The sequence below is a fragment of the Struthio camelus genome, chromosome 13, assembly GCF_040807025.1.
Source record: "Struthio camelus isolate bStrCam1 chromosome 13, bStrCam1.hap1, whole genome shotgun sequence".
Classification (NCBI taxonomy): domain Eukaryota; kingdom Metazoa; phylum Chordata; class Aves; order Struthioniformes; family Struthionidae; genus Struthio; species Struthio camelus.
The window spans coordinates 6,985,219-7,003,082 of NC_090954.1; the positions used below are offsets into that span (position 1 = coordinate 6,985,219).

At 49.3% G+C, this 17,864-nt stretch overlaps 1 protein-coding gene across 3 annotated transcripts in view; it reads right to left on the reverse strand.

The window, feature by feature from the left end:
* The window catches only part of MGAT4B (alpha-1,3-mannosyl-glycoprotein 4-beta-N-acetylglucosaminyltransferase B), a 59,713-nt gene that overhangs the window by 13,192 nt on the left and 28,657 nt on the right, over positions 1-17,864 (reverse strand). For 2 of the 3 annotated variants that reach the window (XM_068959386.1, XM_009672128.2), the window contains exons 2-5: positions 4,419-4,598; positions 3,557-3,697; positions 2,268-2,401; positions 4-50 (exon numbers count right to left, since the gene is read on the reverse strand). In XM_068959386.1, the coding sequence (XP_068815487.1) occupies positions 4-50; positions 2,268-2,401; positions 3,557-3,697; positions 4,419-4,598 (502 nt within the window). Of the gene's footprint in view, positions 1-3; positions 51-2,267; positions 2,402-3,556; positions 3,698-4,418; positions 4,599-17,494; positions 17,572-17,864 lie in introns of those variants that run through there. The other variant, XM_068959385.1, reaches the window with a different exon arrangement.

Genomic DNA, 17,864 nt, shown 5'->3' on the forward strand with positions numbered 1-17,864 from the left:
TACAAGTTTTTGATATTTTCTGCCACTCCAGCTGTGTACTGCGCATCTGTCTGAAAACAGAAGTTAAACAACGTTACAAGGCTCGGTCTCAGTCTGTCCCAGCTTGTCTCAGAATCACCTTCACTGCGCCCCAGGCACACTGTCAGTACTTCCGTATCGTCTTCGTTTATCTCCGTGTCTCCTTCGAGCCGCTTCTGCTACTCCAAGCACTCTCCCCGTTCCGACCGATTTTTATGAGCCCCCCCCCCCCCTTTGGCCAACATTAACCAGAAGCATCGCAGATCAAAACACACACCGGGGAACTCGAGACACTGCGAAATCTTCCCCACGTGCTCTCTTGGCACTTCTCCCTCTGCCAGTGATGTTCACTTGCCTAAAGTGTTAACTGCTGGGCCTTTTTTTCTTCTATACACGCTGGCTTTCACCCAAATGAATGCTCTTGGCAGAAAAGGATTTCCACTCCTTCAGTGAAAAAGAGCGGTCTATTTATAAGCGTACATTTACATTTCAGGTTCATTTCAACACTCTTCCTAAAACAACAGTTTGCCCCCACAACCAACCTGGCAACCTGTAACGGTTCAGAGCCAAAGGTTAGCAATACCGCACAACGCTGTTTATAAGAGGGACAAACACAAACCCAGGGTCGGGCCTAGGACAGAGAACGTTTGCACGGTGACTGGGAAAACAAAATCCAAAAATAAAGGGCCGGAGATCCAGGAGCAAAACCGTGCTTGCTGCCCGGTGGCTGTAGCGTTTTGGACGGTTGTATCGATCACGGGGCAGGCAACAGGAGTCTGCGGACGCAGCATCGAAGAGGTGGGACGAGCCCCACCGGCGGTGCCGGAGGGACGCGCCGCCCCGCGCTAGCTCGCGCCGGCGCCGGGGAGAGGTGCGGAGCGAGACGCCGGCGATGCGAGGCGCGAGCCAAGGCCGGCGCTGTCGGGCTGGAGCGGTGACAAGGGAGGGCTTTCTCGAGAGGAAAAAGCTCCCTTTTCCAAACAGAGCACAGCCACAGATTAATGTTGTACCCCGGCGCTGCCAAGAAAACAGCAACCGGAAGAACAAAGGGAGGGAAGACGGACGGCCCTGGCCCCGGGGAGCAAACACGCAGTTCCTCTCCACGCTCCGCCGCACTTTCCTCATCTGAGAGAGAAGTGGGCATTCAAAATACTACAGGTGCACATGTAAAGTCTGGTCCTTGAACCACAGGGCACCCCACCTTTCCAATTCAACTAGAAAAAAAACCCCAAATTACTCCGGTCCAAACACAGGAGACAGTTTCGGTCAAGCTGCTTGAAGTCTCCCATGCTTTCACTTAGTGGCTGTGAAAGCAGACAACAAACTTGCCCTGCCTCAAAGGCAAACAGTGGCCAGGAAGCAACCTTGTCCCAGACATGCACCACCCAGCCTGGGCTCTCCCGCAGCGCTTCGGACTGCACCTCTTCCGGCCTGAAGAGCACGTTTTCCCCTTGGATGACAATACAAGCCAGAGACCTGAAAGTCAAATGCTACTCAAAAACATCAAATTACTGGTAAACAGGCAGCAAAACCAGACATTCATCTGGGTTCTGCTCCCAGTAACATGCCGCTGAGGTTCATCTTTCTCACGGGGTTTCTGGAAATTAAGACAAATGCATTTCAGGCTCAAGAAAATAATCCTGAGGGGAAAGTCACGGAGAAAAATAACCGTATAAGCCTATAGATAAAAGCAGCTCTTGTGGATTAATGCATCAAGGCCTTTTAGCCCCTGGATTCAGAAACTGATTCTGGGCCCCAGATACTGGCACAAAGAAGCCTATTAGTCTCAGCCTCAGATAAGCGGGCTGTTGTGTTTGGAGGGGTTTGGGGCTATTTTTACAGGTACAACTGAGAAACAAAGTTACTGCAGGAAGGGTTTTGAGAACTCACAGAGACTTGGAAATAGAGTCACACCGGCACACTTCGGTCAACAACCACTTGAGCATCCCGCCAGAGCCAGCACGATTTACAGCAAAAAGATAAGCACACATGCCACCCTGGCAGTTGCTAACGTGACTCATTTGCCTGCTCACATCCTGACCTTTACAGCCCAACCACAGTTTCATCTTGGGCAGGATGTATCTAATGATCCTGGTCAGACAGCAGCCCAAGGTTGGGCTTATCTGCCCCGGCAAGCAGTGGATGTGACCTTCAGACATGCAGGCATCCTGTTTGGCACCAAGTCTGGCAGGCAGAGGAATAGGACGGGGGCCAGCAAAACGGGATAAACAGGCAAAGCTCTGTCTTACCTCAGCGATGAGGACAACAATGACTGAGTCCTCTTTCTCCTGCTGCGTGAGCTCTGAGATGAGGGAGTTGAGGGTATCTGTAAGGTAGGAATGCACCTCCCGCTTCACACTGGGGATTCCCATCACGACGGACACTGCTCAGGGCCGAGAAAAGATTTTAGAGAGGGGATGGGCTGAGACAAGACATTTTACTCAGTCTCCAGGACCACCCTGTGGTTTACCTGCTTGGTGCCATGCTCCGTCGTTAAAAATCGACAGTGATCAATATGTTGGTGAGTGCCTGGACTATACAGGGTTCCCGTATTCCTGCCCCACAGCCCTGGTACCAACCAACAGCATCCCCAATGCACCAGGCTTGTTGGGCATGCTTCATCGGCCTCGCCTGGGACTTGGGCGTGCACACGCGGTCGGATGCTCCTAGGGCACCTGGGACCTGCTGCTCACCCACCTTACAGACTCCACCAACACCTGCAAGGGCATTTAGCCAAGACTCTCTGACATCAAGCAGCCTGGCATGAACCACTGACAGCCCTGCTGAGCCTTGATTTTGGAAATTTGTGACACAGGGATTTCAAGGCAGAAATGGCCACGACCAGACGACAGCTGTGCCTAACTCAGGGTGAGCCCAATCGGGAAAGAAGCTTGTTTTTGTGATGTTTTATGAAAAACAGAAAGCGATTAGAGACTCTCTCTTTTCTTCCCCAAAAACTGATACCTAAGGAAATGCCTGAACACCCTCCCCCTCCCAGGGGCCTTTTCACCGTATGCATGGTAACTTCAAGACCAACTTTGTTCTCCACATCCCTCCCATAGACAGAAGCACCTCAGTTTAGGAAGGATAAAAGTCAGCTGTTTGGCTTTGGTTGGGATTTGGGGGCAGGGGGGAGATCTCCTAGCAACCAAAGTCCTACTACAGATTGGACTTATCTCCTAAAATGGGTTAAAATCTCCATGAAGTGCACTGCAAACTCTGCTTTTATCTGACCACCTTCCAGGTGAAATCCTGGAAGCGCTCCGGAAACAGAAAGCAGCACAAAACACCAGACAGAAGCATCGAGAACATTTTAGTGCTGGTCAAAAGCACAGACAGCATGCCCCTGTACACCCTGACTGACAGACGTCACATGGCTTATCCACCCCATGTGCCACCACAAGGAAGCGTGCATGAAGCATGCAGCCATTCCTCCAGTCCTGCTCACCGCCACACATCAGCCAGGCCTGGAGGAAAGGGGAGGGACAGGCACTAAGTGAGAGGAAGAGCACTAGAAGCAGCACTAATTCCCATTTACCTCCAGTGCGCCCCTGTCCTACATGCACGGCTGGCTGCAGACTGTTCTCCTTTGACAGCAAATGTGGCAAATGATGGAAGATGGTGGGAAGGTGCAGCACATTCTTGTTGGTGATATTCCACAGTTTTAACTTGGTTTCGTCTTAAAAAGGAAAAGGGAATCAATATGCAAGGAACGGTATGTAGGAAGAGACTGCAAGGCAAAAAGCCTTTCTAGAGCAGCGTGGCCACCTGAGACTACTGCCAAGTTATAAAAAAAATCAGGCCAACCTTTAACATGCTACCACAAACCCAATTAAAGTTCAGCAGGAGTCATGAGGGCCTTAAAGAAGTCCCAAAATATTTGGGAAGGAGGGGGGAGAATGAAGATCAAATGAAGATCAAATCAGATCTTTCTGTAGAGATCTGATTTTCTTCAACTGAGCAACTTTAAAAAAGTGAATACATAAATAAATAGGCAAAGGGTGCTCAACCAGCCTAGCTCCTTCCTCCCCCCTCTCCTCAGATATCCATTTTCCATATGGATTCAGTACAGCCATAGGAAACGGCAGGTATGACTTGCAAGAAAAAAAAAAAGCTTGTAAGCGAGCAAGTTAGCAAATATCATCTGCAGAGGCAAATCTCAATGTTCGATGATGCATATGCACCACTAGTTAAACAGGAGCTTAACAGTTCCCAAGTCTGTTGCATTAAATAATAATGAAAATAACTCGGGCCATCTGAACTCCCCGGTCTGCTTTGCACTGGGTGAGAGAAGACTGCCATCCTGTCTGCGCCCTACGCACACACACGTGCACCTCTCTACCTCCTCATTAGCAACAGCTTCAAAACCGTCCGCGATCCTCAGCTTCTCTCTTATTCACCAGATAAGCTGCTCCAGGTCCGGTTTATATCCCGCAGGGCCTGCTTCTCGGAGATGGCTCTCTTGATCTCCTCCAGGACCAGGTTCAGTTCCTTCGAGCGCTTGAGGCTCTCCTGCTCAGCCACGTGCAGGCGGTCTCTGAGCGCCAGGAACTCCCGCTGATAGATATCCACAACGTCACCTGCCAATGGAAAAGAGAGAGACCTTTTTTGCTCCTTGCTCTGAAGGGTCTCAAGCTGTAAACGTGAGGTTCATCATTCACACCTTCTCTACCTCCACCACCCGTAAAACACTTGTGCACTTGGACGGTTGTGGCCCAGCACACGACCGGCTCTGCTGGAGAGAGCCGTTCCCCTCCAGCGACGGCCACACTCCTCACAGCAAGCGCTCCTGAGAGCAACAGCCCGAGATGGTCACACTCCTCACAGCAAGCGCTCCTGAGAGCAACAGCCCTTTCATCTGGGAGACACACGTCTCAGTCGTGCAAGCGTGCTGACAACGAATGATCTAGCAGTCCCCAGTCTGCGGGCAATTTTAGTTGCAGAACTATAATTAAAATCCTACTTCCATCTTTCTCTTTAACTTGGGTTTCTGGATCATATAGAAATATGACTTGGTTGTATACATCCATCCATAGGTATATATGGGTGGATGTAATATATCCATATCCATATATATGTGGATGGATGTATCCATATAGATACACACACACATATATATATGTGGATGGATGTATATAACCAAGTCATGCAGCCAAAGCATGGAATGAAAAGTAAGCTGAATGACACACCGAGAAGAGGGGACTCAGCTGCTGGCATTAGTTTTAAGAGCAATATTCTGTATCTCCAGCTCCAGAAGTTTGTGAGTGCGAGACACCGACTGCTGAGGCAAGCCACAGGGAATTTGAGTCAAGTGAAAAAGAACTGAGATACTACTGTTGAAGACCTGTTAAAACCATGCTCTATTAAGGAATATACATATTTTTAATTGCCTTGCTCCCTGCTTTAGTTCTCCTGTGGTACAAAAAGGAAAGAGTTTAAGAGCACATGTCTAATAGCATTTGAGTGAGGAAAAACTAGAAGCGGGCACACACAAGAGCGCTGATTTGCACGGTGAAGTAGCATAAAGCCTGTGCACGTTCTGCTGACCGACCCAACAAAATTGTACTCTTAACCTGGACTGATGTCATTCAGAGGTACGCGAAGGCGTGCGGCGGCTCACTATGCACGCGTCCCGTCCCATCCCGTGCCGTCCCGTCCCTCCAGCGAAGGCGAGGAGTGAACCCCATGCACCAAACTGATCCAAGGGGTGTAAAACCAGGAAGGAGAAGCACTAATTAAAATTTCAAAAAAGTAAAAACATCCCTTGACACTTTCACGCCTCACAGGGCAGCCAAGAAGGAACAAGTCCAGTGTTAAAAAAAAAAAAAAGAAAGAAAAAAGCCTTTGTAGGTCCCAGTTTTAATAGTCTCTCCACAGCAACACTTGCAATTTCTGTTCCCAGAGGCCTGAATGATCCCTACATGCGAAGGAGCCCCAGGAGGGCTCGGGCACGCGATCAGAGCCCGTCTCCGAGAGCGGACAAGGTCAAGAGGACGTCTGTGAACCAGCCCTGAGCACCTCTGCAGCGCAGCTACCGTCCTGGTATTTCCTTGGCACCCGGGGCCGCTTGGAGCGGCGGCCAGGACAAACGCTAAAATCACCCGACCCCGAAACGAGCGGGCCCACAGTGTGCCAAGAGCCCAGCGAGGAGGCAAGGAAGCAGGCTCAGCTAAAATTCCCGTTTACAAAATGGTAACAGCTAACGCTTCCTTGGAAGGACCGCTCAAAACGTGGGTTTCTGGGGCTGCGCCGCGGCCCCGAACGGCCCGGCGTGAATCCCGCGGGAGAGGCGAGCGGCTCCTCCAGACGGCACGGGGCCTCTCCGGGGAGACACAATGCCGAGGTAAGGCCCCGCGGCACGCTGCCGGCGGCCGAGCCGTAGCTCCACCACCTTCTGCAAAAACTAAGTAGCCAGAAATGCCTTTTAGTGTATTTAACCAGCCGGGAAGCAAGATTTACTGCGGTATGATGGCCCGACAGGGACTCCGCAGACACGCAAAGATCTGCCTTGCACCGCACGGCACCAAGTCCTCCTTCCACCCTGAGATCCACGCGGCGAGGTCTGCACGTGGCGAACGCCACCGCCATCAGAGCCGGCAGCCCGCCTGGAAGGAGCAGAGGAAGGACGGAGCAGAGCACAGACGGAAACACAAAAATCACAGCGCCCGACCCAGCGCAGAAGCCAATGCAGCCTCCGGCACGGCTTCGGAAGAGCCTCCTAAATAGATTTTAAAGCCAAAGCTTATTACGCTAATCTAATCCCTCCAAAACATGACAGAATAAAGAATATCACATGGCAATTCCTGCAACAAGCTGCCTGGATGCTTACAGAGATTGAAGTGGTTGGATACACACCTTAGGGATGCGTCATAAATATAAATCTCTAAAGGAGGAACTTTTGGTAGGGTGATAAAGCCTTTTTATTTCAAAGCAACATGCTGTCAGCGTGCCCTTTTTAAGCACTAAAACCGTTGGGAGCCTTCAGCCGTAACTAACGATACAATAGCTGGGAGTGGATTCAGGTAGTCATTTATGAACTTTCCCACGCCATTTCTTACCTCATTATTAATGAAACCCGCGTCCTCAGGAAAACACACTTTTATCTGTGGTCACTCAGGTGGTTACAACGAGTACAAGGCTGTACAAGGCTCACAGGACTACACTCAAAACACGTCTATCCACTGAATTTCAGAACTTCAGGCCAAACGCGGCCAGGATGTCACCCTCAAATCAGGAAGAAGCTTGAAATTGTAAGGGGTTAACAGCGACTCGAGTTTTAAAAGCTGGGTGCTGCTCTCGCCCGTAATACTGTAACTAGAGCCTACTGCTTGTGCGTGAGAAAGATTTATCCCCACGCAAAAGAGGAGCTTCACTGAAATCGTCATTTTTACGACGTTTACCTTGCTGCTGTGGCACCACGTAAGAAAGCTCCTCGTTGACTTTAAGGGATTAGCCGGGCTCTGCAGGTCTCTACCAAGGCCAAAAATACTGCGCTGGAGCTTCCAAACACAGGTCTAAATATATATTAGAGCCACTGAAAAAAGACGTACTGACTGCATTAACGATCTCTATTTCTGGGTCCATAAAGCTAAAAAAAAAAAAAAAGAGGAGTGAGTTTTGAAGATCAAACATACTCAGCTCCAGCGCAGGGAGTTTCCAAGACAACACCGCTTCCAAGTCAAGCGCTCTTTAGTGCTTTCGCCCGGTGGAAGTTTTCGCCGCAGGGTCTCTCCCCCCCACCCAGGACCTTCTTAAAGACTCGCTGCTTCAAAACCAGCGAAACCAGCCTGGCTTCCATTAACCTTCAGCCTTTAGGTGTTTTTCCCAAAGTCCCCGGCGCATGGGGAGGGAGCAGCGGAAGCTTCGCCCATGTCTCGCGCTGCCCATCTGACAACACGTTATTCAGACAAAGCAGGGGAACGGGCATAAACAACCTCGGCCTTTCCTTTTTCCTGCCTGATGCTTCTCGCTTTCCGCTCGCAGTCGGAATGGAAATCATTTAAAAAATTCCAGAAAAAACAGGTTAACACCCAGCTCCACGAGCTGCCTCAGGAATTCGCTGGAGGAGGTCACACTTCAAACTCACTCCAGATGCACCAGATCTTCACCTGGTGGGACCTCTCACTCCATCACAAGAATACACCTTTTAGCTTCAAAATACTCCCGGTGATAGGTTTTACTCCTTACACCTTGTAACATAACTAAGCTACAGCCACGAACGCCGGTAAGGAGCAAATCCCTCTCCCTGTTTTTCCGCGGAGCAGCGGAAGGAACCGTATTTGCCCGACGCTCGAGCCATTGGGCTCTCGGCACACCTGGGGCAGGCTGCGGGGCGAACGCTACCCAACCAAATAACGGCTAAGGGCTGCCACGACGTCTCGTTCTGCCCTACCTGGAGCAGAGCTTTGCGCTTAATGGCTTTCTCCAGAGCGCCGCGCTTGGTTTGCGTCAGATGGAGAAGGGAAATGTCACTGATTATGCAGTCACTAACGACCTGCCTGCCGCAGCCCGGAGCTGCAGCGGGGATGCGCAGTCGACCATGTGCCGCTCTTCCGGCTAACGGTGGAAGGTGAAATCGCACTCGTTTCCAGCGCTCCTGTCCGACGACGTCCTAGCAGGCTCGCCGTTCTTTCACTAAAATGTCACGAAATTTAAAAGGCGATCGTGACCGGTTGCGGTGACGGCTCGAACGGTCTGAGGCCAAGACGTTTCTCAGGAACCGCCAGCGATGCCGTTCTGCACGTGCCGGTCGGCAACGACACATCGACGGCAGGCCGCTCTCCTGACGAAGGAGCCGCGACCGCTAAGCAAGGGAGGCTCTGCAGAGCCGCTAAGGGCAGCAGGGGATGGAGGGGGGCAGGAACTGGGTCCCATATCTAAAAGCGTGTTTGGACACAGAAGTGGTTTGCTGCTAATTAGGCTGAACGCATTTTTCAGCCAGCGCCAGTTCAGCACAGACCCTCTACTTACCTTTCAAAGCAGCGATAGTCTCCATCTGCGTACGTATTACGTTCCCTCCCAGCGCAAAGATAATGGAGCTCTTAAAACATCCTGAGAGCCAAGCGCTCTAGGACAGAAACTCCTAGCTGTAACTGCATTAAAAAAAAGGCTCATCTTATTTCATGGTTTACTTTTTCTTGAGCGATAACACATTGCTTTGGGCTTAAAATATACCGGTTTACTAAAGACAGAAAGCCTGCGTTACGCGACAGTTCACAGGACAGAACTGGGATACCAAAAACCTCTCGAACAAGGGCTTAAAGTGTTTTTGGAGAACGTGCTGTGCTTACCCCAAATCCTCTCCAACCCGTTTCACCCCTTGCTACGTCTCATATCGGGACTCGGCGGTCTTTCCAGAGCAGCGCTTGGAAGCACGAAGACAAGAAGCAAAGCCTGCGCCAGGCAACTTTACGCAAGCCAGAAAAGGCCACGCTGGAGCGCGCAGCTCGCGGAGCTGCTGGGACCCCGGTGCAACCAGCCACGGCCAGCCCTGGCGCTGACCCCAGACGTGCCAGCGGCGCCGGCGGGGTCCTGGTCCCCGGCGGCGGAGGTGGCGACGGCGACGGGAAGCCCGCCGAAGCCGTCGGCGCAGCCGGCCCCCGCCTCACCTCCGCCGGGGCTGGCCACGCTCGCGCTCTGCAGGCAGCCGCCAGCTGAGCTGCCAGCTGTGCGCCGAGGCTCCCGCGCAGCCCTCGCCTCTGCTAAGGGACAACACAAACTGCTGGCAAAGCGGCATGCGGAGACCGGTGGTGTTTGCTTTTGTTTTTTGTTTTAACCTTCCCTTTTCGGCAACCAGGACACAGGCGAGCAGGGGCACCCGGCTACGCGCTCGCTGGGGCTTACGGGCTGCTTAAAGAGGACCGGGCGAAGGCGGAAAGGAGCTTCACGCGGGCTCTGCAAAACCGATCTGCTGCAACGCTTCCCGCTGCTCTAGCTTGTCCACAGCGTTATCCATTTAATATAAAGTATTTCTCCACGATGGAGAATTCTGTGGCTTTGCTCTTATTTAAGTGACTGTTAAGTGAAAACCACGTCTGCTAGCAGAGGTAAGGGCTGGGATGTCTAGGTATGCTCTGTTAATCCATTTTCGGTTGTCTAGTCAAAGCAAAGCACCTAATGTGATTCCAAAAACGACAGCCGGGCATGAAACCAGGCCCATGCCGAGAAAACCCCCACCTTGAGGTCTCTCAGGGTCACCCCCGTACACGTTTGTCAGAAATTTCATAATTCTGTGTTCTGCGTTAGTCTTTCAAATCACACCTCCCAGGGAGCCCCTCGTGCGTTTTAAATATGTCCATATTTCAGGACCAATTAGTTTTGGTTTTGTTCTTTGAAGACAACCTCTCCCTGCAGAGCGGACTGGTGGCCAAAGTCAGAGCTTTCCCTCCCTTTTCAAAAGCAAACTCAAAGGCTTTGCTAACCGGATTTGCCTCTCATTAGGAAGACTTTTGAGAGACTTTGTTTAAAAACTAAAAGCAATCCCCAAACCTCTTAAACTATTTATCTTTATAAAATCTTGGCTTCAAGAGAGCAACTGCAAATTTTGACCAAGCTGTTGCAAGTGTTAGTGTCAACACAAACGCACTAGTTTCCAGGGCCAAAACAGCCAAAAGAGAATTAAGTCCCTGATTCACGTGCCAAACTGTGAGCAGAAAACTAAACTTCCCACATGAAAGTTATCTTAACAGACCAGGCCCCTTTGTTTTATTTAACACACACCTAATCAATAACCATTACCTCTGCAAGACTTGCCCGTGGCACACAACAGCATTTCCTGATGATGAGCTGTACCCTTGTCCTGTAACCTCGCTAACGACGAGTCCAGACTCACTGGCAGTTCAATTCCAACTCGAGCTTTACCCTGCAAAGGACTAACTCCAGATACTATTTGCTCTGGAATTACTATGTTTTTTTTTCCCGGAGTGCAAAGGCCTGAGAGAACTGGAGAGCACACACACACACAAAAAACCGGCCTTCGATAAAGCAGCCTACGTTATCCAAAAATGCAAACCACGACAGACAGGGAAACGAGCGGGCGAGCAATGGGACCCCAGCTCACCCGTCAGGCCCGGTCGCAGCCAGACTGCTTTTCTGCTGTGCCCGTGCGTTGCAAACGTCCAGCTTTGGCCTGGGCAACTCACAGGCACTCTTGGAGCTGGATCATGGTTAGCGACGTTGTGTTTTGATGTTTAATGATTTATATAGCCCTGGTGCGACTTCCACACATTACACTCTAGATTGCCCTGAGCGAACTGCAGCGTTCGTTAGATATTTTGCTAACGTATTTCACAGGACCATTACAACGTACGTAAGCAGTTACTGTGCCATATTGGTGAATTAAATTCAGCTACTGAAATGTGAAAAAGCCTAATCCTGTTTTAAATGGCAATCCAACGGCTAGCGTAACATGGTGTCAGATACCATGCAAGGTTACGCAGGCAGCAGTAACAACTCCGTAACAAAACTTCGGTGTCATCAAAAGCAAAACTTTGCCATCTGCTAATTTGGTTGGGGCAGGAACAAATCAGCTTTAGAGATACGCCATAAGCAAAAACCTAAAGCAACCCGAAAAGCCACAAAGAAGCAATTCTGCTGGAGTATCTGGACCTGCAGGGAACAGCTGTGACGGTCCGCAAGGACAGACGGTAAGAGCAGCGACTTAAGTAGCGGAGAGAGAAAACGAGGGGGCAGGTCAGCATCCAAAATACCTCCAAAACAAAAAAAAGTCATTGCCCTTGCCGGGAAAGATAAAGATTGAACACTAGCCGTGCTCGCATGAGTAAGATCAGAGGTACTCAGTCTCACGTTTTGTGAGCCAGCAGATCATTTTTTCCAGCCTCCGATTCACATTTTAAAACCATATACATTTTGATAGTTTACGATACCCACATCCACCGAGAACTTAATTTGCATTAAGGAACTGAGCACCAAAACACGCTTGGGAACAAATCAAACCCACTCAAGGCCAAGATTTCCGGGAGCGGTCAGCAGCTGCCACGAAGGACGGAGCTCCCAAAAGGCTCCAGGAGCGGCCCAACACCCCTCGCACCCCGACGGGGCACCGGGGAAGCAGCCAGGGCTCGCGGTGCCCCTGCTCTCCTCGCACAGACAAGGAGACGAGAGAGAAGCAGGGCTCCCTTTTAATCAAAAGTCACTCCTGACCTTCCACAACAATTTCAGGTTGCAGACATCGGCTTTAATGAATTATTTATTTAGCAGGAAAGACAGAATTGCCATCGGCAGTCCCAGACCAGCTGTCACGTGCGGTTCAGAGGTCTCGCACGGTCCGGAGATGTCACCTCCGCCTTCAGGGCAGGCAGGTAGGACACATCTTTGTCCTGATAAAAAGAACAAACAACTGGGCGGTGACGACGCCACATACCAAACAGATGCTTTATCTATTCAGAAAAACTCGATCAGGCATTTACAGAGTCACCGTGCACGGAATCACCTGGAAATCATGTCAAAATTGACATCTTCTAGCTACCGCTTATAAAAATACACCTCGAGTTTCTTTATTCGTTTTACATGAGTATAGTTATAATTTGTGGTTAACACCAAACCGTAAAATCACGTGAAATGCACAGTCGGTAGTGCTATTATTTTGAGGGGTGAAATAGCTGTAGATGTCGAGGGAGGCAGGCAGGCTTCCCAGGTCAGACCAAAGGCGCCCTGAAATAGCCGGTCAAAGAAGGGATCAAAAACAGATTTGGGAATTAAAGAAAACCTAACTGGGCTGAAGTGCCAATATTGCTACAAACAAAATTATTATGATGACCGTTTACTAGAAAATAACTCATTGCTCATACAGTCAAACAGAGGCTTCAAGCGAAAGCAGCTATCGCCTCGTTCCTTATGTTTGTCCATTGCCCTTTATTTGCCTTTTATTTCAGTTTAGGCACTACCTATGGTGTGCTCGCCTGAATCGGGGCCAAATAATAGATTTTGGCTAAGGCACCGTCTCAAAGGACGTCGCAGCGCGGCCGCAACGCTCCAGCCTTCGCCAGCGCCGCGCAGGGAGATGGAAAGGCAGTGAATCTCAGCCGCTGCTCTCCACCCAGGGGGCACTGGCCCCCTCAAGTCACCGTTTCTTTTCGCTGCGGTTGGGTTAGGATATGTTCCTGGGGCACATCTCCTCGCCGGAGTTTCGTGGTGTCTCAGCACATACATCCTCTGAAGGAGAGAGGAAAATACATATCCACTGCCGCCTCCTTATTCCAAAGAAGAATCGACTGTTTACATTTCAAATCCCGTACAGGAAACATTCAACCTGACCTTTCCAAAAATAAGATTTTTTTGGTTTTAAGGTCTTAAGGAATAAGATTGCAGGGACAGGGATGGGCAGACTCCCCCGAGCGGAGACAGTGAACCACGGCAGGGCCAGGGGACGTTCAAACCTCTCTTCCAAAGAGACGAGCGTGGGCAGGGGCGCACGCGTGCACAAACACCCAGGAGGGATTCAGGCTCTAGTGCAGGAATGTAGAAATTTAGAAATTAAAAAAAAATCAACCAACCAACAGTGATGTGCCCATCACCCACCCCTCAAATACCTCAGCTGAGGGAAGGGAAGGTGGCAGAAGCGGTGAGACCGCTGTCGGGTGCCTGTGGAGCAAGGTCTGGGCGCTAGTTCTGCAGCCCAGCTCCGTGGCTGAATCCGACTGGATGTTACCGGAAGCTCAAAGATCTGCGCGCGTCCCCTGCTTTTTACCATCCTGCAAACAAAACTGCTGACGGGTAAGGAAATCCCTGGGAGATACAAACCAGCCTCAGGTTTTGCAAAAGAAACTAGTCGCTCTGATTCTTCCAGGTTTTTATCTACCTGTTCGAGGGATTTAACGAGACTGACAAATGAGAGGACATTTCATTTCGCCACACAACAGTTAAGGGGACGTGAGGGAAGAGGCCAGATACTGCTAGCGATCAAAAGAGAAAGAAGACAGTATCAAATAGCCAATTTTCATCATAGCAAAAGGTTAACTATCAAGAGGAAGCCTTACGGTTTTGTATTAAAACTAGTGTCCAAGAGATTTATTAAGGATCCGGAGATGAATTTGCAAAGTAGCCAAATGCAGAGATGACACCGAGGTAAGTTAGTCCAAACCAGAAAAGATCCCAACGAGCCGGTGAAAAGGCAACAGAACGGCAAATTAACGTCAAAGTTGATGGATGCAAATTAATGGAGGGGAGGGGGAAGTAACCAAGCTCTTTCTTATATGGTTCTTAATTAACAGCATTAACTGGGAAGGAGACCAGAGCCCCACAGCGTCCTCAATGAAGACTGCTGCTCTGCAGGTAGCAGCAAGCCCGGGAAAGAAAGGGGGATGGCGAGGGAGGCAAAGAGATGTTAAGTCTGCTTAGCGAACAGGATGGAGAATAATGGTATGGAGATTATAACAGTATTAAAATGATGCTGCCTAATCCAAGAATAGTTTTCACCTCATCTGAAAAACAGTATTATTACAGACTTAAAAGGCGCTTTAGAAGAGGGTGATGAAAATGATCAAAGGGCTGAAAAAACACTGCTCTGCGAGGAAGGAAAAACAAAAATGAGATCATTCACTTTAGGATGGGCATAATAATAGGGCCGATGACGAAAAGCATATAAAATGGAGTGATATAACGAAAATATAGCACGGCCTTCCATTCTCTCTGTTTCAAAATATGCAACAAGTGACCATTCATTTAAAATACTGTTAATCTGAAGCTGCTAAAAGGGAATATGTTGCATGGAAAAAGCATATTATATTGCCGAATACACTGCCATAGAAAAATGCTGACACCAGGAATCTGAACAACCCTGAAGAGCTGGAGGACGTTTCAAGCACAGAGTCACCAAGAGATGGGGCCGAGACCTCAAAACGTGGGATAAATCACCTTCCCGCCGTGGTGCTCTCGCGCTGGGAGCACGCGTCGGCACGCTGGGCCGCGAGGCTGGCGGGCCCCAGCTCCGATCTGGTTTGGTAGGTCTTTTTTTCTCCATTGTTTGGGAAAAAGCCCCAGATTTCTAGGTCTCTCCTCCTGTACCACAACTCGATTCGCAACGCTGCAGCTTTCTTCTTCAAAGCAAAGCTAATTCATTAGCAATCTAATTATTTACCTATGTAGCGCAAATCCAGATTTCAAAGCATTTTCTCTCACAGGGAAAGCGAAGGCTTTGTTCTTGTTGGGTTTTTTTTTTAAATACTCTTTATTTGATTGGGGAATAAAAACATGCTGAAAGCGAACAAAATAAAACATTACAGAAACCACAGGCCATTAAACCTCGAAATGATTGCAGCTCTACAGGGTTTTTAAGGGGACACATCACATTTGGGTACAGAATTTAACCCAAAGGGTTATTTCCTCTATATTATTTCCTCCGGTGCGGCAAAGCCGATTTAGGAGGTTCCTTGCTCCCTGCCGCAAGCCTGCTGCTCTGTCTGGGGGGTGACAGTAACAACCGCAACAGTGAGACCATCAACACCCCCTGCATACACCCAGGCAAACTCGGGACGGGGGTGGAAAGAAAGGGGGAAAGAAAAAGGAAATGTCAAAGGATGGGAATATATACACAGGGTCACTCTTAACGAAGCAAACCAGTTTACAATTTAAAAGAAGATGCAGGTGCCTAATGCGCTGTCCTGCCGTGACCCAGACAAGGCAAATGCTCTCAGCTGCATCGAGGGGACGTTTCGGTGTAACAGACGCGATCTGTGATACCACCTCACAGCACAAAACGCGTTGTGCTCACGTACTGCAAACGCGCCTGCGTTTACGTTGCTTCGACTGTAGCAGCCACATCCGCATAGCGTGGACGTCTGGGCGCATCAGTCTTGGCGCTGGTTGTGTCATGGGTTGTTTTACTTGTCACTGGTGGCTGCCAGCTTCACGGTGGTTTGCAAGTGGTCACATGCAATAAAACCCAAATCAGATTAGCTTTGTTCTCACAACTTGCAAACCTCCAGACTGCGTTTCCTTCCCTTTCTCCTTCTACAGTTCCCATAACAGGTACCAAAGCTGGTGAGTATAAGTTCAGGAACGGGGACAACCCCGAAGAAACTGCTGGTGTCCGGGGCGTGCAGAAGCGCTCTGTTCCACCCGCTGCTGGCCAGGTCACCCTCTGGAGCTTTAAAGCAAGAGGAAAACCTCAAGCCCAGCAAATGGCCTCACAATCCTGTAGGAAACCCCTTCTTGTTTTAACCTAATTAATAATAATAATTATATGAATTATGAAATAGAGCCCTCGATCCACCAGAACCCAAAGCACCTACACACCTAGCTTGGCACCATACCGCTAATGGCTCTGCTTCTCTCACAAGTCCACCAGAGAGGAATCCCTCCAAGAAGGCAAGCTGATCTTTGCAAAGGTCAGTGTGTTAATCATCACACCCTTTCTCTAGCAGCAGCTGTTGCTAATTGCCTGTGAAGGAGTTGAAATGAAATTCTTGTTAAGCCTCCTCCCCACATGACTACAATTCAGCAACATCATCATTTCCTCCCCCCCCTCCTCAAACGACCAGAAGCCACTGACACTTTGCAGCTGATGGATTAGTTCAGCCCATCTTGAGAGAGATGGGGAAAAAAACAGTTCTACTCTTCAAATTTACAGGTAACTTACTGATAAGTGCAGGGGCAGCGTAGTTCCTCACCTCCTTTTGAGGAGGACCATTGCACTAATCGCTCCACTAAAGTTACCAACAGACTCAGAACAGCAGAAATTCTGGAGCATGGGGAATTTGTTTAATCAATAACATATGAAGCTTTTGGCAGAGCTGAGCATATGGAAGAATTTTACAACACCAAAATAAAGTATTGCTGTATTATAAATCAGAGAACACATATGGAAAAGTTAAAGTGATGTACTAAGTCACAGAGATATCAAGGAAATCACAGAAGTTCTGGCTGGAGTCCCTGGCTCCATTTATGTTAATAGCAGTGAACTTCAATGCAAGTCAGGTTTTACTTCTTTTTCCAAAAGAGTAACTCATTTGTAATGCATGCAACTGTATGAGAGTGAAAGGATTTTTAGAGTGTTTCCTTCACTCTGCTGTCTCTCCGTGCAAATCGTACATCTTGTCTACCTACAGAGACGCCGAAGCAACCTGACTACAATTTCCCTATTGTACTGATGCCTGATCAGACGCACAACTGTGCTTGTGGGTAGAGGAAGATTTTTAAAGCATCACGTACTGATCATGGGATGAGCTGATCTGACTCGCACTGTGTTTTAGGAGTCTTAAATCATTTGCTGAACGCTCAAAATAAAATGTATACAAAACCTCTTAAAAATTACTCAGCATTAATATTTGAAACATTTATTCCCCAGGGTGCACGCTTGTAACAGGAGCACTTAATGGGGTACATTTTCTTCTCTCCAGAGCAAAAACAAGGCATTGCCATTAAAAAGCACACTTAGAGCAACTATAAGCGTTGATGTTATCTTAGCTCTCTTATTTCATTTTATATGCTAGGATAATCCCTGGGAAGAAAAACATACCGCAAAAAGAGTAGGAAGACCTGCTTCTCCCTTTTCCCATTCAGCAGCCAAGAAAACATGAGAAAGGGTTATCAAACAATGCTGAAACCCCCCACGCCGGAAACCACAGCGGCTAGCTTTAGAAACAGAGTGCAAAAAAAAAAAAACCCCTCGCTTCTTCCTCTTGCAGAAAATACTTCACCAGAAGCGCAAACAAGATGGAGCTCCCAACCAGCCTCCGCCAGAAACGGCGCGCTGGGGTAATTTCACTTCTCCCTATTCAAACACACAGGGACTACAGCTGCAGTAAGGCCTTGGTTACCCGTTCGGGGCCGGCCGGGTGAGCCGAGGAGCTCTCCCCGCCACCCCTGCGCCCGCAGCAGCCCGGCCC